General features: G+C 35.1%; 1 protein-coding gene across 11 annotated transcripts in view; it reads right to left on the bottom strand.

Moving 5' to 3' along the window:
• LOC134235365 (receptor-type tyrosine-protein phosphatase F-like) overlaps positions 1-20450 on the bottom strand; it is a 49584-nt gene that overhangs the window by 10911 nt on the left and 18223 nt on the right. For 4 of the 11 annotated variants that reach the window (XR_009985394.1, XM_062717493.1, XM_062717494.1 and 1 more), the window contains exons 3-6: positions 17896-18156; positions 10419-10700; positions 9549-9632; positions 7803-7895 (exon numbers count right to left, since the gene is read on the bottom strand). Coding sequence is in view for 9 of the 11 variants with exons in the window: in XM_062717493.1 (XP_062573477.1) it covers positions 7803-7895; positions 9549-9632; positions 10419-10700; positions 17896-18156 (720 nt within the window). In the remaining 2 variants the exon portion in view is untranslated. Of the gene's footprint in view, positions 1-6688; positions 7367-7802; positions 7896-9548; positions 9633-10418; positions 10701-17895; positions 18157-20450 lie in introns of those variants that run through there. The other 7 variants (XR_009985395.1, XM_062717496.1, XM_062717495.1 and 4 more) reach the window with 7 other exon arrangements.

The raw sequence follows: 20450 nt of genomic DNA, 5'->3' as shown, positions 1-20450 counted from the left end.
TACTATAACATAGTAATGTTTCATTTAAATAAACACCTAAAATATTTCATGCATAGATGCATGATGCGTGTACATGTACATTATATAATAGAAGATTAGAATTGATTTCGCTCGAGATCCAAACTGAACCAAAATTTATCTAATTCAAAATTTTAATACATCAGTACATAAAACGAAACTGACAAATTGATGGTTGTTTGCATGAAAAAAAAAATTAACGCCCAATGCCAGGCTCGAACCAAAAACTTTTCGCTTTGAGTGCACTGAACAGGTAGCCCATATAACTGAGCTATCACTGCTACACATATACAGATGACTTTAAAAGGACAAAGAAGCATCACATTCACGCATTTGGATTTTTTGGGGAAAAGTTCATTTTTCTTGGTCTCTGGCTCTTCTCTCCATTTTTTAAACAAGAGGCCCAGGGGCCACAGCGCTCACCTGAGCACATTGGGCTTGAATTTACCCCCCCCCCCCCGGCATTCATCATTTGAACAAACTAGAATCTACACTACCTGAGGATGATTCCGTATAAATATCACTAATCATAGCTTTGAAGTACTTGAAAAGAAGATTTTAAAAGGTTTCCTCATATATCCCTTTGTAAAATTTGGGTCAGCCATTTGGCCCCACCCTAGCCCCGGGGGTAATGATTTGAACAAACTTGAATCTACATTACCTGAGGATGATTCCACATGAGTTTCATCTTTCCTGGCCAAGTGGTTCTGGAGAAGAAGATTTTTAAAGATTTTTCCTATATATTCCTATGTAAAACTTGGGTCGGCTATTTTGGCCCCACCCTAGCCCTGGGGGTCATGATTTGAACAAACTTGAATCTACACTACCTGAGGATGATTCCACATGAGTTTCAGCTTTCCTGGCCCAGTGGTTCATGAGAAGAAGATTTTTAAAGATTTTTCCTATATATTACTATATAAAACTTGGGTCGGCCATTTTGGCCCCACCCTAGCCCCGGGGGTCATGATTTGAACAAACTTGAATCTACACTACCTGAGGATGATTCCACATGAGTTTCATCTTTCCTGGCCCAGTGGTTCTTGAGAAGAAGATTTTTAAAGATTTTTCGTATATATTCCTATGTAAAACTTGGGTCGGCCATTTTGGCCCCACCCTTGCCCCAGGGGTCATGATTTGAACAAACTTGAATCTACACTACCTGAGGATGATTCCACTTGAGTGTCATCTTTCCTGGCCCAGTGGTTGTTGAGAAGAAGATTTTTAAAGATTTTTCCTATATATTCCTATGTAAAACTTGGGTCGGTCATTTTGGCCCCACCCTTGCCCCAGGGGTCATGATTTGAACAAACTTGAATCTACACTACCTGAGGATGATTCCACAAGAGTTTCATCTTTCCTGGCCAAGTGGTTCTGGAGAAGAAGATTTTTTAAAGATTTTTTCTATATACACATGTATTCCTATGTAAAACTTGGGTCAGCCATTTTGGCCCCACCCTAGCCCGGGGGGTCATGATTTGAACAAACTTGAATCTACACTACCTGAGGATGATTCCATATGAGTTTCATCTTTCCTGGCCAAGTGGTTCTGGAGAAGAAGATTTTTAAAGATTTTTCGTATATATTCCTATGTAAAACTTGGGTCGGTCATTTTGGCCCCACCCTAGCCCCGGGGGTCATGATTTGAACAAACTTGAATTTACACTACCTGAGGATGATTCCACATGAGTTTCATCTTTCCTGGCCAAGTGGTTCTGGAGAAGAAGATTTTTAAAGATTTTTCGTATATATTCCTATGTAAAACTTGGGTCGGCCATTTTGGCCCCACCCTTGCCCCAGGGGTCATGATTTGAATAAACTTGAATCTACACTACCTGAAGATGATTCCACATGAGTTTCAGCTTTCCTGGCCCAGTGGTTCTTGAGAAGAAGATTTTTTAACAAGAGGCCCACGGGCCTTATAGGTCACCTGAGTATCATGTAACAACTTTCCAGCTATTGTATTTGGTTCGTGTTTCAATCCAAAAGCCATGAAATTCACAAATTTTGAAGAAGGCACCATTGCTTATCAAAGGGCAGATTTCAAAGCATTAATTTATTTTTAGTCAAAGTACCCCCCTGGTACCCCTGACCCAGCGTCCCTGAAAGTTATCTATTTTGAAAGAGGCCCCTTTCTTCATTATAAGGCCAGCATTTTTTTTTTGTTTAGGTTTAGTTATGAACATGAGAATAAAAAAGTCCCAAAGGAGAAGGAAATCTAAATTTTTTTGATAAATCAATTATTAACATTTGTACATTCTTTTTTTTATGCTATTATAATAGGCTCCTTACCACTGGACACATAATGCTTACAAATAGGAAAGTAAAACATTTAATTGCTTATTTCATCATCTGCCAGTTTGGGCCAGTTATATAAATTTTGTAATGTTGGTCAAAATATATTTAAAAAAATCAATTCTTTAAAAGTCTTTCAAAATATCTTCATTTTTTTTAATATGTGTTAGGTGAATGTGTAGACATTGTTCTAAAATTTAATCCTATCATAAAACAGACAGGGGGTATTGCGGGTGTAGGGTGAACATTTTTTCAATCAAGTGTAAAATAATTTTTCTGGCTGATACAATTGATACTACATGCATGTATATATTTGTATATTCTTGCCTTAACAATTTCATCCTCAAATGGACTGAACTTCTCCCATAGTTTTATTCATTACATCTGATGCATAAGCAACCTTTTTCTGAAGAATGATGCTTAGACTGTAAGCTATAACAGAGACCTAAACAATGTTGCTGCCCGCTGGCAATATGCAACAGCTACCACGGGCAGTTTAAAACCTGGGGGAAGAAAATAATTTACAGACAGATACTTTTGAAACGAATACATAATTATCTCACCAGCATGTCATTGTGCAACAAAGTCGTCAGCATTTTATTTGTCCTTTGAACAGGTGAAACTTTTTGAATGGCACTCGTATCGATGAATTTTACACTAAACCAAGCTATCTTTCAGATCTCGCTTTATTTACCCGCCGTTTCATCTTAAAACCGGAAGTGCGAGTTCGTAAATGTGAAATCTCGATCCCGACTCAAGTTTGACATCGGAAAGAAAAAAATTGTTGTATTTTTTTCTGAACATTCAAAACCTTGAGCGGAGGGTTTGTAAAACTGAAAATAAAATAAATCCTGGCCTTAAATATGTAATTAGATCATTAGCATATTAACCAGGATGTTCAAAGAATTCATGCATTTCACTATAATATAATCATTAGAGCCCCACCCTAAAACAAGAACCCCTGACCCTGGGGCCATAAAATTCAAAATTTTGGTAGAGGCACTCTTGCTCATCATAACTATGTACTTAGTTAGTTTATTTAATACCCAGGAGCAGAGGAGAAGATTTTCAAAGAATTCATGTATTTTCACTATATAATCAATAGAGCCCCGCCCTAACACCAGAACCCCTGACCCTGGGGCCATAAAATTCACAATTTTGGTAGAGGCACTCTTGCTCATCATAATTATGCACTTAGTTGGTTTATTTAATACCCAGGAGCAGAGAAGAAGATTTTCAAAGAAATAATGCATTTTCACTACCTACTTATTTAGCCCCGCCCTAGCACTAGAACCCCTGACCCCAGGGCCATGAATTTTACAATTTTGGTAGAGGACTCATTGCTGATTACAATCATGCAAACAGTTTGACTGCTTGATGTCCAGGAGTAAAGAAGAAGATTTTTAAAGATTGCATTAATTTTAGTGGTTTTGGCCCCACCCCTCGGGCCCCAGGGGGCAGGGATGATGAAATTCACAATTTTTGTTCCCCTTCACCCATAGATGCTTTGTGCTAAATTTGGTTGAAATTGGTTCAGTGGTTGCAGAGAAGAAGCTGAAAATGTTAAAATGTTAACGCACGACGGACGACGACGGACAAAAACAGATAGCAATAGGTCACCTGAGTTTACTCAGGTGACCTAAAAATGCCATTAATTTTTCTCTAATTCATAATTATCTCCCCTTGGAAAAGGGTATGGCCCTTCATTTGAACAAACTTGAATCCCCTTTACCCAAGGATACTTTGTGCCAAGTTTGATTGAAATTGGCCCAGCGGTTCTTGAGAAGAAGTCGAAAATGTGAAAAGTTTACAGACGGACAGACAAACAGACAGACAGACAGACGGACAGACGGACGCCGGACAAAATGTGATCAGAAAAGCTCACTTGAGCCTTCGGCTCAGGTGAGCTAAAAAGTGTATTCGTTTCTTTGAATTAAAATACACACAAATAACGTTTCAAAATCATGGAGAGAAGATCCAGAGATAGAAAAAATTTATAAAAACGTGTTTAAAAATGTTCCATTTTGTACGAAATGTCTGATCTGGCCAATTTTCAAGTCATTTTTAGCAAATCAAAGCTCAATTTCGGGAAAATATTTTCTTTTCCTGTTGCACAGGAACCCGATAAATAAAACAAGAGGCCCATGGGCCACATCGCTCACATGAGAAGCTTTGACCATTTTGTTCTTTACAAGATTTCCCCCTTGTAATACAACCCTACCCCACTGATCATAATTTAGACATTTTGAAATCTACACTACCCCAGAATGCTTCCATGTGCACATAAGTTTCAGCTTTTCTGGACCAGTGGTTCTTCATAAGAAGATTTTCAAAGATTTTTCTCTATATTTCTATGTAAAACTTTGATTCCCCATTGTGGCCCCGCCCTATCCCCGGGGGTTATGATTTGAACAATTTAGAATCTACACTACCCCAGGATGCTTCCACATAAGTTTCGGCTTTTCTGGACCAGTGGTTCTTGAGATTAAGATTTTCAAAGATTTTTCCTATATATTTCTATGTAAAACTTTGATTCCCCATTGTGGTCCCGCCCTACCCCCGGGGGTCATGATTTGAACAATTTAGAATCTACACTACCCCAGGATGCTTCCACATAAGTTTCAGCTTTTCTGGACCAGTGGTTCTTGAGAAGAAGATTTTTTAATGATCCCACCCTATTTTTGTCTTTTCTTGATTATCTCCCCTTGTGAGGGGACTTGGCCCTTCATTTTAAGAATTTAAATTTCCCTTCACCCAAGGATGCTTTGTGCCAAGTTTGGTCAAAATTGGCCCAGTGGTTCTTGAGAAGAAGTCAAAAATGTGAAAAGTTTACAGACGGATGGACGGACGACGGACAAAATGTGATCAGAAAAGCTCACTTGAGCCTTCGGCTCAGGTGAGCTAAAAAATGTTAAAATTTCATGTGACATGTCGATAAAATTTTCACTTTTCAATTACGCCCAGATTCCTGCCGAATGCCAATCAAAAGCGCCCTCTTTCTTTACAATATTTTATAGTTTAACTTTTAAATAAATGTTTGGAATAACATTATTTAAAGTTGAATACATATTATAACTAATTTAAGAGACCAAATATTAAGAATTAGTAGATATTATCATTTTATTGAACAAATGGCTTAAAAAAGATGTAAACCCTGCTACAAAAAAAAAAAAAAAAAAAAAAAGAGGCCCATGGGCCACATCGCTCACCTGAGTAACTTGGGTGATGCAGTTTTTTACCAGATTTCCCCTCTTGCTATACCTATAGTACCCCACTACCCTCTTCCCTTTTATGATTTTAATACTTTAGAATCTACACTACCCCAGGATGCTACGACATAAGTTTCAGCTGGCCCAGTGGTTCTTCAGATGAAGATTCTAAAAAGATTTTTCCAAAATACAGTGTATATCTATGTAAAACTTGGATTCCCTATTGTGTCCCCGCCCTACCCCCAGGGGTCATGATTTTAACAATTTAATATCTACACTACCCAAGGATGCTTCCACATACGTTTCAGCTTTCCTGGCCCAGTGGTTCTTGAGAAGAAGATTTTTAATGATTTGTTCTTTATATTTCTATGTAAAACTTGGATTCCCTATTGTGGCCCCGCCCTACCCCCGGGGGTCATGATTTTAACAATTTAATATCTACACTACCCAAGGATGCTTCCACATAAGTTTCGGCTTTTCTGGACCTGTGGTTCTTGAGAAGAAGATTTTCAAAGATTTTTCCTATATATTTCCATGTAAAAATTGGATTCCCTATTGTGGCCCCGCCCTACCCCCGGGGGTCATGATTTTAACAATTTTATATCTACACTACCCAAGGATGCTTCCACATAAGTTTCAGCTTTCCTGGCCCAGTGGTTCTTGAGAAGAAGATTTTTAAAGATTTTTCCTATATACTCCTATGTAAAACTTTGATCGGCCATTGTTGCCCTACCCTAACCCCGGGGGTCATGATTAGAACAAAAGTAAATCTACACCACCTGAGGATGATTCCACATGAGTTTCATCTTTCTTGGCCCAGTGGTTCTTGAGAAGAAGATTTTTAAAGATTTTTCCTATAAACTCCTATGTAAAACTTTGATCGGCCATTGTGGCCCTACCCTAACCTGGGGGTCATCATGTGAACATACTTGAATCTATACTACCTGAAGATGATTCCACATGAGTATTATCTTTCCTGGCCCAGTGGTTCTTGAGAAGAAGATATTTTTAAAGAATTTTCCTATATACTCCTATGTAAAACTTTGATCTGCCATTGTGTCCCCACCCTACCCCTGGGGGGTAATGATTTGAACAAATTTGAATCTACACTACCTGAAGCTGATTACACAAGAGTTTCATTTTTCCTGGCCCAGTGGTTCTTGAGAAGAAGATTTTTGAAGATTTTTTCCTATATACTCCTATGTAAAACTTTGATCGGCCATTGTGGCCCCATCCTACCCCTGGGGGGTCATGATTTGAACAAACTTGAATCTACACTACCTGAGGATGATTTCACATTGATTTCACATGAGTATTATCTTTCCTGGACCAGTGGTTCATGAGAAGAAGATTTTTAAAAAATTCCATTAAATTTTTACTAATTCATAATTATCTCCCCTTGGAAGAGGGGGTGGCCCTTTATTTGAACAAACTTGAATCCCCTTCACCCAAGGATACTTTGTAGCAAGTTTGGTTGAAATTGGCCCAGTGGTTCTTGAGAAGAAGAAGAAAATGTGAAAAGTTTACAACGACAACGACAGACGACGAACAAATTTTGATGAGAAAAGCTCACTTGAGCCTTAGGCTCAGGTGAGCTAATAAATTTACATAACAACAGGCATCAGTTCCCAATATCAATAAATTAATCACTTTAATTAATTACCCATCTGCATGTATGCTTTAGGTTTCCATTTTTCTCATCCCCGTCAAATTAAGGCAGTGAGCAAAACCTGCAGATGACAGCTGACCGCTGTTTATATCATATTACGTTGCCAGAGAAATGACGCACGATCTGCTCCCCTTTCCCGCAATTAGTCCTGCACCGGAAGTTTATTGTGCTAAACAATCTTGATGTATTAAAAAACAAAGCGAGATTCGCCGGAATTGGAGTTATGTCAGTTGGAGGACCATACTAGTATTTATAATGTCGGAATAACATAAAAAGTAGGTTATTTACAAAAGTTACGATTTAGAATACTGCCTGTTTTCATATTAATCTTTTGTATAAGATTATTTGTTATCTTACATTCCACACTAATGGACTCTAGGAAACTCCGATTGACAACACGTCAATAAAAACATATGACATTAAACTATTAAATATCAAAATCATAAATCGTAACATAACTATGGCAACATAGGTCTCTTAGATCAGTAGAGCTAAATTTTTATAGTGAACTCCAGAGTAAAATATTCTATGTAAACAATGTAAAGGCACTTTACATTAAAACTTTTAGATTTATTATGGACAATTAAAAAGCAAAAATCAAAATGACAACATACCTCCATCAGGGGTGATAATTACAGCTGATGCCCTCTCACCAAGTCCAACTTCATTCTTAGCCTTCACTCTGAATTCATATGTAGCCCCCTTATCTGAACAAAATAGGAACAGCATACAGAAATAAAAACAAGATATTTCAAAGTGCAAAGATACTATATGTAGGTACCCTTTTCCTTATACATAAATCATTTGATTCCCAGTAACTCTATATACAAGTTCAAATCATATTCACAAACCTAGGATATCTGAGACGTAGCTCTGTCTCATGGCTGGGAGGTTCAGCATTTGGTAGGATTTCCCCTTGCGGCCCCAGATCACCTGGTACCCCATTAGCTCCCCGTGGACGTCCTTGGGAATCTTCCAGGTCACGTGAACTTGTGGGCGGTCCTCATCCAGCAGGACTGCATTCAGATCCCTCGGAGGCGTGGGCACTATAAAACAGCGCCTCTCATTAAATTTTCATTCACATGAAGATATCTGTACATTCTTGAGACTTGGTCAATATATTTCCTATTTATATATGTAATTAATATTTCTCTTTCATATAAAATCTATATCAGTCTCAGTCTGTAACTTTCCTATTAAGAATTTCAAAGCACTCTTCTATGAAGAAAATCTCTGTGATATTTCCATTTAACTTAACATTACATTTCTGAACCTACTAACTTTCCTTCTTTTGCATAAAATAGCATGACAAGTTATGCAATATTAATTGTTTTCCTTCTTTATGTGGGAGACAATGAGCATGTAATATCTGTATTTCATCTAAAATTCAGAAGATCAATACGGAAGCATAATCAATTTAGTCCTCTGGTGTAACAAGTCATCACATTTGATCAATTCCCTAAGTTTTCATCATATCCATTAACTGCTAAACTCCACCAAAGCCATAATCTCCTTATAAACTGTTCCCTATCGGTCTTGCAGGTGGAAGAAGACTTCAGGAAATCTATACAGTTTGGTTAAAACGAAGTGACTGGGACCTATGAAATTACTTCGCTATATAAGTAATTAAGGAATGAATTTAATAGCTACCCATTTTATACGGTATAAACTGGGTTGGGGCAGTTTACGCTTTATAAACCGCGAAGCAGTTTATAAAAAAGCGTAAACTGTTCTAACCCAGTTTGCACTGTATAAAATGGGTACCTATTAAATTCATTGCTTATAATTTAATTTTCAGTCATTTGATGTAAGAAAAAAAGATGACTGTTCAACAAAATGACTTCAGTTAGTACAAATATTTAAATGTAATGTCGGGCAGATTGATAAGTTTTTGACGCAATTCATTGTGATGCAGGCAACCCATTTTAAACGATATAAAGTAATTTTTCATCCAATCAGATACAGCGTTACAACCAGAATTAAATTATTCTGATATAACCTTATAAGAAATTCATTAAATTTCTATAGCTGGGGATCCAAAATGACTTCAATATCCGTGTTCATACTACGGTAAACCAGTTTTACTGTATCTAACAGGGAACATTCAGTCTGTTTGATACACTCCTTGCTGAATATCTTACCAGCCCCTTTTGTACTGACAATCTTCTTTTTGCTGCGTTTTCCATCTCCCCTCCTTGTGTACCCTGCTACCTGCACGGAATACTGGGTGTCAGCCTTCAGGTTTGTGATGACAGCTTCGTTCCTGTTTCCGTCGTGTGTATCGTGTACCAGCTCCTGTCCTACCATTTCGTCTTTGGTCTCGTAGTAGTAGACGTAGTATCCGCGGATAATTCCATTACCTCTGCCCTCTGGTGGCTGCCAGTCCACAAACATGGCCGTCGAGTTAATGGCTTCGGCCGTCACATTTGTAGGCTCGTCAGGCACTGTAAAATTGGGTTTCCAATTCATTCACATCATCAAATAAAAGATATGACTCACAGCAAAACTTAAGTATGTATGTCTCACATAATATATGGTTAATGAAAATTAATGATAAAACATGCCTCTAATTGATGTTATCTTTAGAAAGGTGTTATGACATTTGACCCAATTAGAACTTTCCAATAATATTAATTTCCCAACCCCATGATTAATGCCTGCATTACTTGAATACTGTATGATTGCATGAGTTTTATTCCATTTTAAAAATGTCAATTTAAAATCTATTTTTATTACATAACCTGACCTTTCATGTATTGTATAGTGATTTATAAACATTGGAAACTCTATTTCTATAATTTTTTTTAATAGAAAAAATGACCTTGTCCTAAAATTAAAATCCGAACTACTGTTTATAACCAAATACCCAATCCTCTAACAGAACTATCCTCACGTACACTTACCCAACATTTCATGGGCTATCCAGAAAATCATTAAAACAGTCATGAATTGCAATTTCAGTGATTGATGAAGAAACAATGTTCACAACAACATATAAAAACACAAATATAAAGAAATTTTACTACTGGATCTCATTCAGTGAGTGACTAGGGGGGAATACCACAAGTGAACAATATATATAAAATACAAAAAAAAAAAAAGAGAGAAAAAGTTTTTTCAACTGTGAACACTAAGGTTTTTTTCTTTCCCAAGTTCTGTGATATTGTACACAGATTTGACGTGGAAATTCAGTAAGGTCGTGTATGAATACGATTTATTTATAAACATACCAAATGGCAGCGTCTTGGCCTGGATTATCCGCGTGGCGGCACCTTCACCTTTATTGGAGATTGCGGAGACTTTGATGGTATACACAGTGTCGGGGGTCAGTTCCTCGAGTTGACACTTGGTCTCCGTGCCCTGGACTACCAAATGGCTCTCCTGCTTCAGGTAGGTATCGTTGTAGTACACAAAGTATTTAGTAACCACGTTTTTGGTCTGACTCGGTGGGTCCCAGGATACATCTATAGTGTTAGGTCCTGTAACTTCCGCAAAAATGTTACGGGGTTCGACTGAAAAGTAGAGTGGAAATATCAAATATGTGCCTCATTTTTTTAAAATTAATTAGCTATTAATTTTTTTTTTTAATTTTCTTCTGCCTAAAATGAAACAAATATTACTTTACTACTAGCTGCATAAGAAACTGCCGTCGCTTATCAAATTGCAGCAAAGCTTTGGGAAGAGTATCGCTATTGCTGTCAAATTTGCAATTGCTTTGCAGCATTTTGGCTTTTTGAAATTTTATGCTTCGACCAATGAAAGTTGCATTGCAGCAATTTCTACATCTATAGTTTGGTTATGTGGCAGTGCTATCTAGTATTATATAAATTTCAGAATGTACAATTTCTAGCTACCAGTACTTTAAAAATCTGATCCGCTCACCATATTTTTTTTCTCATGGAAACAAAAGATTTTTTAAAACTCTTATCAATATTTAGGAATAACGCGAAATCATGCATGTGGATAAATTAATCCATTTATATGCAATATCGTATCACAGGTTCATGCAATAACTGCAAGTATGAAAGTTCTATCTACTAGTACAGTAAAACTCGGTTATAGTGAAGTCCTGGGGACTGGTGAATTTAATTCGCTATATCCGTAATTCGTTATATCCATACAACGAATTCGTATAACCATTACAGCGAATTCGCATTATGCATGTTTTTCTTCAAGTATTACAACCAACTATGTTAGTGAAGCAAATATTACAAGACATATCTTCGATAACTAAGGTTTTCTTATGAATTGAATTTTATATACAAATGCTAAAAGGAAATAAAGCAAGTTCAATTTATCATTTTTTTAATAATCTTTGAAGATTCATTATAAAAGATGTAAATTTCATTCTATTTAACCTCAACGGGACTCAAAATCAGTTCGCTATATCCGTAAATTCGTTATATCAGAGTTCGTTATAACCGTAAAATTTTACAAAAATTTGTTAAGAATTTTGCCAAGTTTCCATAAAAACTTCGCTATATCCGTGAATTCGCTATATCCATGTTCGTACTGAACGAGTTTTATTGTAACAATAAATATACTACATTATTTCTAGATTTTTACTTATAATTGTTTTTCTCTTGTTCTCAGCAATCAATTTTTCATTGTTTTATTTTTTTCTATTCTAATTCACACTCATTTTTTATCCATTCGTCTTATGTCATGGCAACCATTTATTCAATAAAAATAATAGAATACAAGAGTAAGTTAAGTAAAAACTTACCATTTAGCAATATTTTTTTAAAAGAAAACTTATTGATCATGATTTTGCAGACTGACTAAATTAAGTGGGGTGAAATAGCCATTAACATTTAATTGCACAGTTTCTGTGAATCGAAAAATATGTATACACATTGGATGTATATGTGATTAAATGAAGCATGTTCATTTTAGCACAATCTAATATTTTTATTTGTTCTTTCAATCAATTTGAACTTCAGTATAACTAAAATGAATGTCCTAACCTCTTTTTCTACATATAATTAACCTGTTTTTTCTAGTCACAGTTAGTTCTCAAAATTACAAAAGAATGGGTGGACTTAACGCCCTTTTTGGATCTTTTTGCGACTCCTCTACCAAGCTGTAAATAAGTGAATCCAAAATATATTACAAGCACTGGATAGAGCTAAATATACTTGGTTATATTAGGTAGAACATTTGTACAAAATCAATGCCCTGTTGCCATTTATCAAAATTAAAGTAACGATACATAAATTTCGTCTTCCGGAATTTGACATGTACCCGGAGTGGTTTTTAGGTCACATAATCAATATTTATAGAAGGCGGGGCTATCGATCCACGTCATTGTTGACATCTCTCTCTCTCTATCCCTCTCTCTCTCCAAAGAGTTGAATAGGTGTTAAGCATAAAAATTACAGCGATGTCAATATGATATTATTTAATAAAGTGCCGCGCCACAGCATGATACGCCCGTCAAAAAAAATACAATTTTCTTGAACATTTTAGTGTGCAAGAAAATCACGTCAACCTTGATTCCAAGATTTCCATGATTTTTCCATTCCTTCAAATATTTATCCATTTCCTGTTATCTAGGCATTAATTATAATAAATATTACATCATTAATAGATTTCTATGCTGGTTGTGTTAGACCTTGTCAAATGCCCATCATATTAAACAATATCAAATTATTCTTAACATCTTAATCTATACCAAATTAATTTTGAAAAGAAAAGGCCTGGCCATCAAATGACATATGCTATAAACTGACCAGCACTTCTTCTGTCTAATCCCCAAAGGATACAGATAAGCCACTTGATCAGCTAGCCTTCCTACATTGAACTCATTAATTAATCTTTAACTGGATGCTTGTCTACTCATTACTACCAAGAGATGAATGGGTCTGCACTATCTACCATAAATTTTTTTCTAAACATATAAAATATTCAACAATTTTTTTTGGTTGAGATTTAATGTCCGACAGGTTTTAATATGTAATTCATATGGAAATGCTGATTCCCCCCACCCCTTAAAATTAGTTTTTAAATTAATAATATTATATAATATCAGATTAGTCTATTATGCAATATCAAATTAGTTTTAATTACTTTTCATCAAATTCATTTTAAAACTTAGGCTAGCCAACAAGAGCTATTTTTAATCCAACAGGCTTACCCATCTGCCCAATACCCAAGGGATGTAGATAACACTGATGTTCTATCAGTTAGATCCTCACACTCAAAACTCATTAATTTCTCTCTAACTTGACATGCAATTTTCTGTTACCAAATTCTTCTTGACCAGTGCTTGATAATTACACTCAAGGGAGAGGTAGGATTTCTCTAACATATATTTGTTATAGATTGCTGTCAAGTATATGCTTAAAAAAATAAGTATTTTCTTGATTTAACACTTTTTTTAATAAGAAGAGAGCAATACTCTTACATTATTTGGGATGCTTAAATGAATAGTAAAAAGACACTTTTTTTTTTAAAATTTCACTTAAATTAAAGGTCACAGTGACCTTGAAATAGGTCGCGACACACCTTCTACCTAAGATGCATAAACTGGCCAAGTTTGATGATTGTTAGTCTTATAGTTTTCTAGTTATGGGCCGGAAAGGATTTTTCCATATTTGGCTATAACTTCTTAATAAAAAGTCAGAGCGACCTACCGTATATACTCGCCTATAAGTCGGTCCGCCTATAAGTCGGTTGTACATAATCAGCTTTTTTTCAGATGAACTGACCTCATATAATACCATTCTTTTTATAGCTCGCCTATAAGTCGGACACGGATTTAGGACTAGATATTAACTCTCAAAAAACCGACTTATAGGCGAGTATATACGGTACTTTTTGTGCACGACACACCTTCTACCCAAGATGCATCAGATGACAAAGTTTGATAATCCTAGGCCTAATAGTATTAAAGTTATGAGCCGGAAACGAAAAAGCTAACAGACAGACGGACAGACGGACGGGCACGAAGCCTATAACATAATACGTCCCGTCTTAAGACGGGCGTATAAAAAGTGTGGTGGCATGCAAAATTAAAACAAAATATAATTTGCTAATTTCTCAAACGGCAACCAAACACGCTCAAAGATATGATTTACAACGAGGTCAGATGGAAGAATACAATGTAACTGCTTTCACGAGTACACTCGCAGGTGGACATCACGTGATGAATTGTAATATTTAACAGGTCAATCGCAGTCATAACAATGGAAGTGAGAAGTTTGTTTTGAACATGTTTTTTTGCTAAATTAAGTATGGGCGCACGTTTGTCGGCACTTCTCCTTTTAATATAACATTATTTTGTTCAATACCGGGGTATACAACTACAGTTTTCTTAAGAACAGCCGACAAACATGCGCTGACTATGTATTCAGACGATGAAAAATGCGTGAACCTGATTATCTATTGATATTCAAGAAATCTTCAGGTACCATGACTTCGATATTTATTTAGTTAACCCAGAAAAGAGCGTTTTAAATTCACATCCGTACCATGGATACTCGGTTAAGATATCGGAGGTTTACACCATTGAAAAAAATAAACATTTTATGAAACTTAAATTTACGACATTTTACTGGCCAGTTAAGTCCACCCATTCTTTGATCATATGTTACATAATTACGGGTCACAAGGGGCCAGAATGCTAAATATTTGATGCTTTTTATCTCGAAATGGGGGAATATTTTGATAATCAACACTGAACAAAAGATAGTCAGAATAATGTTCTAAACAATATTCAAACTTTGAATTTTTATAAAATTGCCCTATTAAGGACTTGTAGGGATGGCCCCTTAATATTTCCATTGAGCATATCTCCACAACGAAAAGAAATCTCTGAATAGGTGTTGAACAAAAAGTCTCTGAAATCACAAGACCTTTCATTTGATATCAAGAAATAGGGGCTGACTCTTCCAATTAGGGGCTCAGAGGGGCCAAAAGTCTTTCATCTTTAACACCTTAATGATCAATTTTTTGTGATACATTACAGAAGCAAAGATATTCATCTTAACAATTTGCAACAATATATTGTAAAATTTTTATCACATGTTACGTAATTAAGGGTTGCAAGGGGCCAGAATGCTAGATATTTGATGATGGAAGGAATATTTTGATCAGCAATACTGAACAGAAGATTGTTAGAATAATGTTCTAAACAATATACTTTTAATTTAAGTAAAATGACCCATTATGGACTTATAGGGATGGCCCCTAAATATTTCCATTCAACATATCTCCATAATGGAATGTAATCTCTGAATAGGTGTTGAACAAAAAGTCTTTGAAATCACAAGACCTTTCATTTGATATCAAGAAACAGGGGCTGACTCTTCAAATTAGGGGCTCAGAGGGGCCAAAAGTCTTTCATCTTTAGCACCTTAATGATTAATTTTTTGTGATACATTACAGATGCAAAGGTATTCATCTTAACAATTTGCAACAATATATTGTAAAATTTTTATCACGTTACGTAATTAAGGGTTGCAAGGGGCCAGATGCTGAATAAATGTTGAACAAAAAGTCTTCAAAATCACAAGACCTCTCTTTTGATATCAAGAAAAAGGGGCTGGCTCTTCAAATTAGGTGCTCATGCAGAGGGGCCAAAAGTCTTTCATTTTTAACACCTTAATGATCAATATTTTGAGATACATAACAGAACCAAAGATATTCATCTTAATGATTTTCAACAATAAATTATAAAATTTTGATCATATGTTACGTAATTAGGGGTTACAAGGGGCCAGAACGCTAAATATTTGATGCTTTATATCTCAAAAAGGGGAGTATTTTAAAAAGCCATATTGAACAAAAAATGTGCAAGATATTGTAATATAAATCAGAACCAGAAGTCTCTGTCGAGACTGAAGCTCTACTGGTTTGTACTTATAGCAACGGGAAAGAAAAGTACTTAAGCAGTTGGGAATTGGAACTTTACAACAGCAATAAATAGAATAATGATCCTTGATAAAGTCTCTTTATGTTCGTAGTGTAGTCTACTTGTGTGCCAAGTTATATTGAAATCAGACCAAAACTGTAGGAGGAGTAGCATTTTGAAACAATGTTATAGACATTTTTAGTTTAGTAACCACGGCAACACCATTCATGGAAATCAAAAACCGATACACACAATTATGGATCTTAGTGTAGTCTACTTGTGTGCCAAGTAATATTGAAATCAGAACAAAACTGTAGGAGGAGTAGCATTTTGAAACCATTTTAATGAAATTTCTATTTTTAGTAGCCACGATAACACCGTTCATGGAAATCAAAAACCGATACACACAATTATGGATCTTAGTGTAGACTACTTGTGTGCCAAGTAATATTGAAATCAGAACAAAACTGTAGGAGGAGTAGCATTTTGAAACCATTTTAATGAAATTTCTATTTTTAGTAACCACGATAACACCGTTCATGGAAATCAAAAACCGATATACACAATTATGGATCTTAGTGTAGTCTACTTGTGTGCCAAGTAATATTGAAATCAGAATAAAACTGTAGGAGGAGTAGCATTTTGAAACCATTTTAATGAAATTTCTATTTTCAGTAACCACGATAACACCGTTCATGGAAATCAAAAACCGATACACACAATTATGGATCTTAGTGTAGACTACTTGTGTGCTAAGTTACATTGAAATCAGACCAAAACTGTAGGAGGAGTAGCATTTTGAAAGAATTTCACAGAAATTTCTATTTTAAGTAATCACGGCAACACCATTTATCAAAATCAAAAACTGATATACAGAATTATGGATCTTAGTGTAGTCTACTTGTGTGCCAAGTTATATTGAAATCAGACCAAAACTGTAGGAGGAGTAGCATTTTGAAAGAAATTCACAGAAATTTCTATTTTTAGTTACCAAGGCAACACCATTTATTGAAATCAAAAACCGATAAACAGAATTATGTATCTTAGTGTAGTCTACTTGTGTGCCAAGTTATATTGAAATCAGACCAAAACTGTAGGAGGAATAGCATTTTGAAAAAATTGTTTACAGACAGAAGGACAGCTAGGCGGATGGACGATGGGCAAAATGTGATCAGAAAAGCTCACTTGAGCCTTTGGCTCAGGTGAGCTAAAAACTGAAAATGTCAAAATTCTTCATTAAGGGAGGTTTTTGCTTGGCGCGTCACAAATAACTATTATAGTTATTTGTGACGCGGGAAGCAAAAACCTCCCTTAACAAAGATATTATTTTGTACTACAAAATTAAAATAAATATACTTTGAAAATTTGAGTAAAAATATTTAAAAATTTGAATAATATTTAATTCATTTCATAGGAATTATTGGTATTAACTAAGATTTTTGAAACATTGATAAATATAAATTGATTAAAATACCTAGTAAATACTTTGAAAATTTAAGTAGAAAATATTTAAAAATTTTAACAAGATTATATTCATTTTATAGGACTAAATGCTAAGATTTTTCCTATATAAGTCTTTGTCACAGTCTTATAAATGCAGTTTAAAACACAGGTGACACAGGTAAATGCTACCTGTGCCCCTCAGAGGGCCCCTTAATTGAGTGTGATAATTATACTGTTTATATACTGGAGTAGACACGTTCAGGGAACACACCCCTGTGCCTCTCAGAGGGCCCCTTAATTGAGTGTGATAATTATACTGTTTATATAGGGAGCAGACGTTCAGGGAACACACCTTTCCAGAGTGTAATTTCTAAAGAAACAGTCCAAATGTCGCTGTACAGACATTTTACCTTTAATGATGACCTCCCCGATGTGTTCGATGTTTCCTAAGTAAGATGACGCCACGCATGTGTAGTTCTTGCTCTCGGTGACGTTCTTAAGTTGGAGGACATTCTTTCCTATGACAGGCTTTCCGAGTTCCGTGGCACCATCCCGCCACATAACGTGTGGCATGGGGGACCCGACCGCCACGCAGGTCAGATTGACGCTGCCATTGGGGTCCACCTCCACTCTCTTTGGGGGGAGGGTAAAAATAGGGGGGACTCCACGTACTGAAAAAGAGTCAATTTATTAAAGCTATGCTTTATGTCAAGTAAAACGTAACATTTATATGCGTGCTTTTTTGTGGCTTTATTATAAATTCTTGCATGCATTGATGAAAAATGACACAGAAACTGCCATTAAAATCTTAAAAGGCTTCAAGTACTTAGATATATTTTAAGAGAGCAAAACTCTCTGAACATTCAGTATTTGCCACTGAATCAATCTTCAACAGTATTGCAATCTTCTAAAAATTCTTAGACAAATGTTACTTAAGCTTTATTAAGATAAGACTACTTGGCATCAAATTATATATGGGAGGTGTGTCTTTTAATCTGAAACCCTAAAAATATTAAGATATCATAATTTGATGATGGTAGATTCAACATGAAGTGTATTAAATTCAAATCAGCATGATCTATTACCATGTTGAAGTAGGGCTGAAGATATGCTGGAATAAGACTGGGATGTGTTCTAACATTACCTCCCAAGTGAAAAGAAATCCTTAAACAAATCACTTTAAGAAATCACTTATGAATCAGTGATTTGAAGATGATTTGTAAGTGATGCAAATTCCCATGCAAATGAGCTAACAAATCACTCCTAACAAATTGTAAGCAAATCACCCTGAAATCACTTTGAATAAATTGTGTAGAAATCACTTCTGTTGAACAAATTGCAACCAAATCACTCTGAATAAATAGCAAACAAATAATTTCAAATAAGGCCATAATAAATAAATTGCTAGATTCTCATCCAAATTTTTTTAAAAATCGAGGCGGGCAGGCGGCTTTTATGTCATATTTTTTATTTTTTCAATTTTGCAGATTTTTTATTGACCTGATCAATCGGTGTAATCTTACCTAAATACCCGAATAAAAGTCATAGTAAAGGTTCAATTATCTCTTACTTCACATCATCGCCAATCATTTTCAACCAATGACCCTTGTTTAAAATATATACGCATGTATCACAGCAATTACGGTACTATCTTTTCAGCTGTCAAAATCACGTCGACTTTCGCGGGATTTAGAACGAAAGTAGAATGGTAGATGAATACCGATCCCGATCAGAATTAAGACGAAGAAATACAGAAATAAAAAAAATCGAGGCGGGGGTATAAAATCAGGGCAGGTGGGGATGAGAATCTAGGAATATTTTTATTATGGCCTAAATTGCAAACAAATCACTTCAGTTTAACAAATCACTTTCAAATCACTCCAGGTGGATATGCACTTGTATGCATGATTCTCATGAAACCATCCCTCAAATATTTGAAACACACATGCATGTATATTTGATGTATATTAACAAAAAAAAACTTTTGGCAGGAGTATTTTAAATTATAAACTTTTACTAAGATGTGTCCTCATTAAGATGGCATCATGTATTTTAGATATACACACATGTACTTGGCTCCAAATTCAGAATATGATATAAGCATTAATTGTTGACTTTTAGAAGTTGGTAAATGTTTTCTTATCTGAAATAAATATTTGTCTAGACACTTTGAAAAAGCCATTACTTTGCAGAAGCTTATAGCTTTACATAGATTTTGTTTTAAACATTAATTGCCACTGACTTTGTTGTTGGTTAAGAAGAACAATAAATTGCATGTAAACATATGGAATATTAACTGATTCTAAGGAGGAAATGATAGCATATAATACAGTTATACATACCTTAAAACTATATTCTGCATGGTTATGGAAAAAACATCAGTTTCAACAAAAAGAGAGGTATGAATCTAGAACAGCACAATTTAGCTCCTTTCAATTCAAATCTCAGATGAATGAAAATCGGCGGTAGAGTTTTTAATACTGACCAATCAACAAGACAGGCGGAAGTTATGAAGTAAATCATTCTCAAATTACTCTGAAGAAGGACCAATGAGATCAACAAATCATTTACAAATCATCCAGAAGAAAGACTAAGTTAACAAATCATCTTAAGGTGGCTCATTACATCCACAGTTTATTTTAGATTTCAATACAGCACCACTTATAATGTAGATGTCAAATATCCAGATGGGGGTATTGATATCATAATTATTTTTTATAAATTTTTTTAGTTTTTGTCTAATTTTAGTGAAATGTTTTATTTCAAGTTTATTATTAACAGAATTTCAGAAATTTCAGTGTCAAATGATGGGCATATTCTTAAGACAAGTACACATAGTAAAAATACCTCATAATACCTAATAATAATTTTATTAGAAAAAATAATTCTCTCCTAAAAAACAATTTATGTCATTATCTTTTTAATCTATGCATAAAACATTAAGAAAATGAGTTCTGAATAGACA

The sequence above is a fragment of the Saccostrea cucullata genome, unplaced genomic scaffold (assembly GCF_032062105.1).
Source record: "Saccostrea cucullata isolate Sc308-1 unplaced genomic scaffold, CSIRO_AGI_Scuc_v1 ctg7319, whole genome shotgun sequence".
Taxonomy (NCBI): Eukaryota; Metazoa; Mollusca; class Bivalvia; order Ostreida; family Ostreidae; genus Saccostrea; species Saccostrea cuccullata.
Note: the sequence above shows the minus strand (reverse complement) of the source record. Positions and strands in the feature narration are given on the sequence as shown.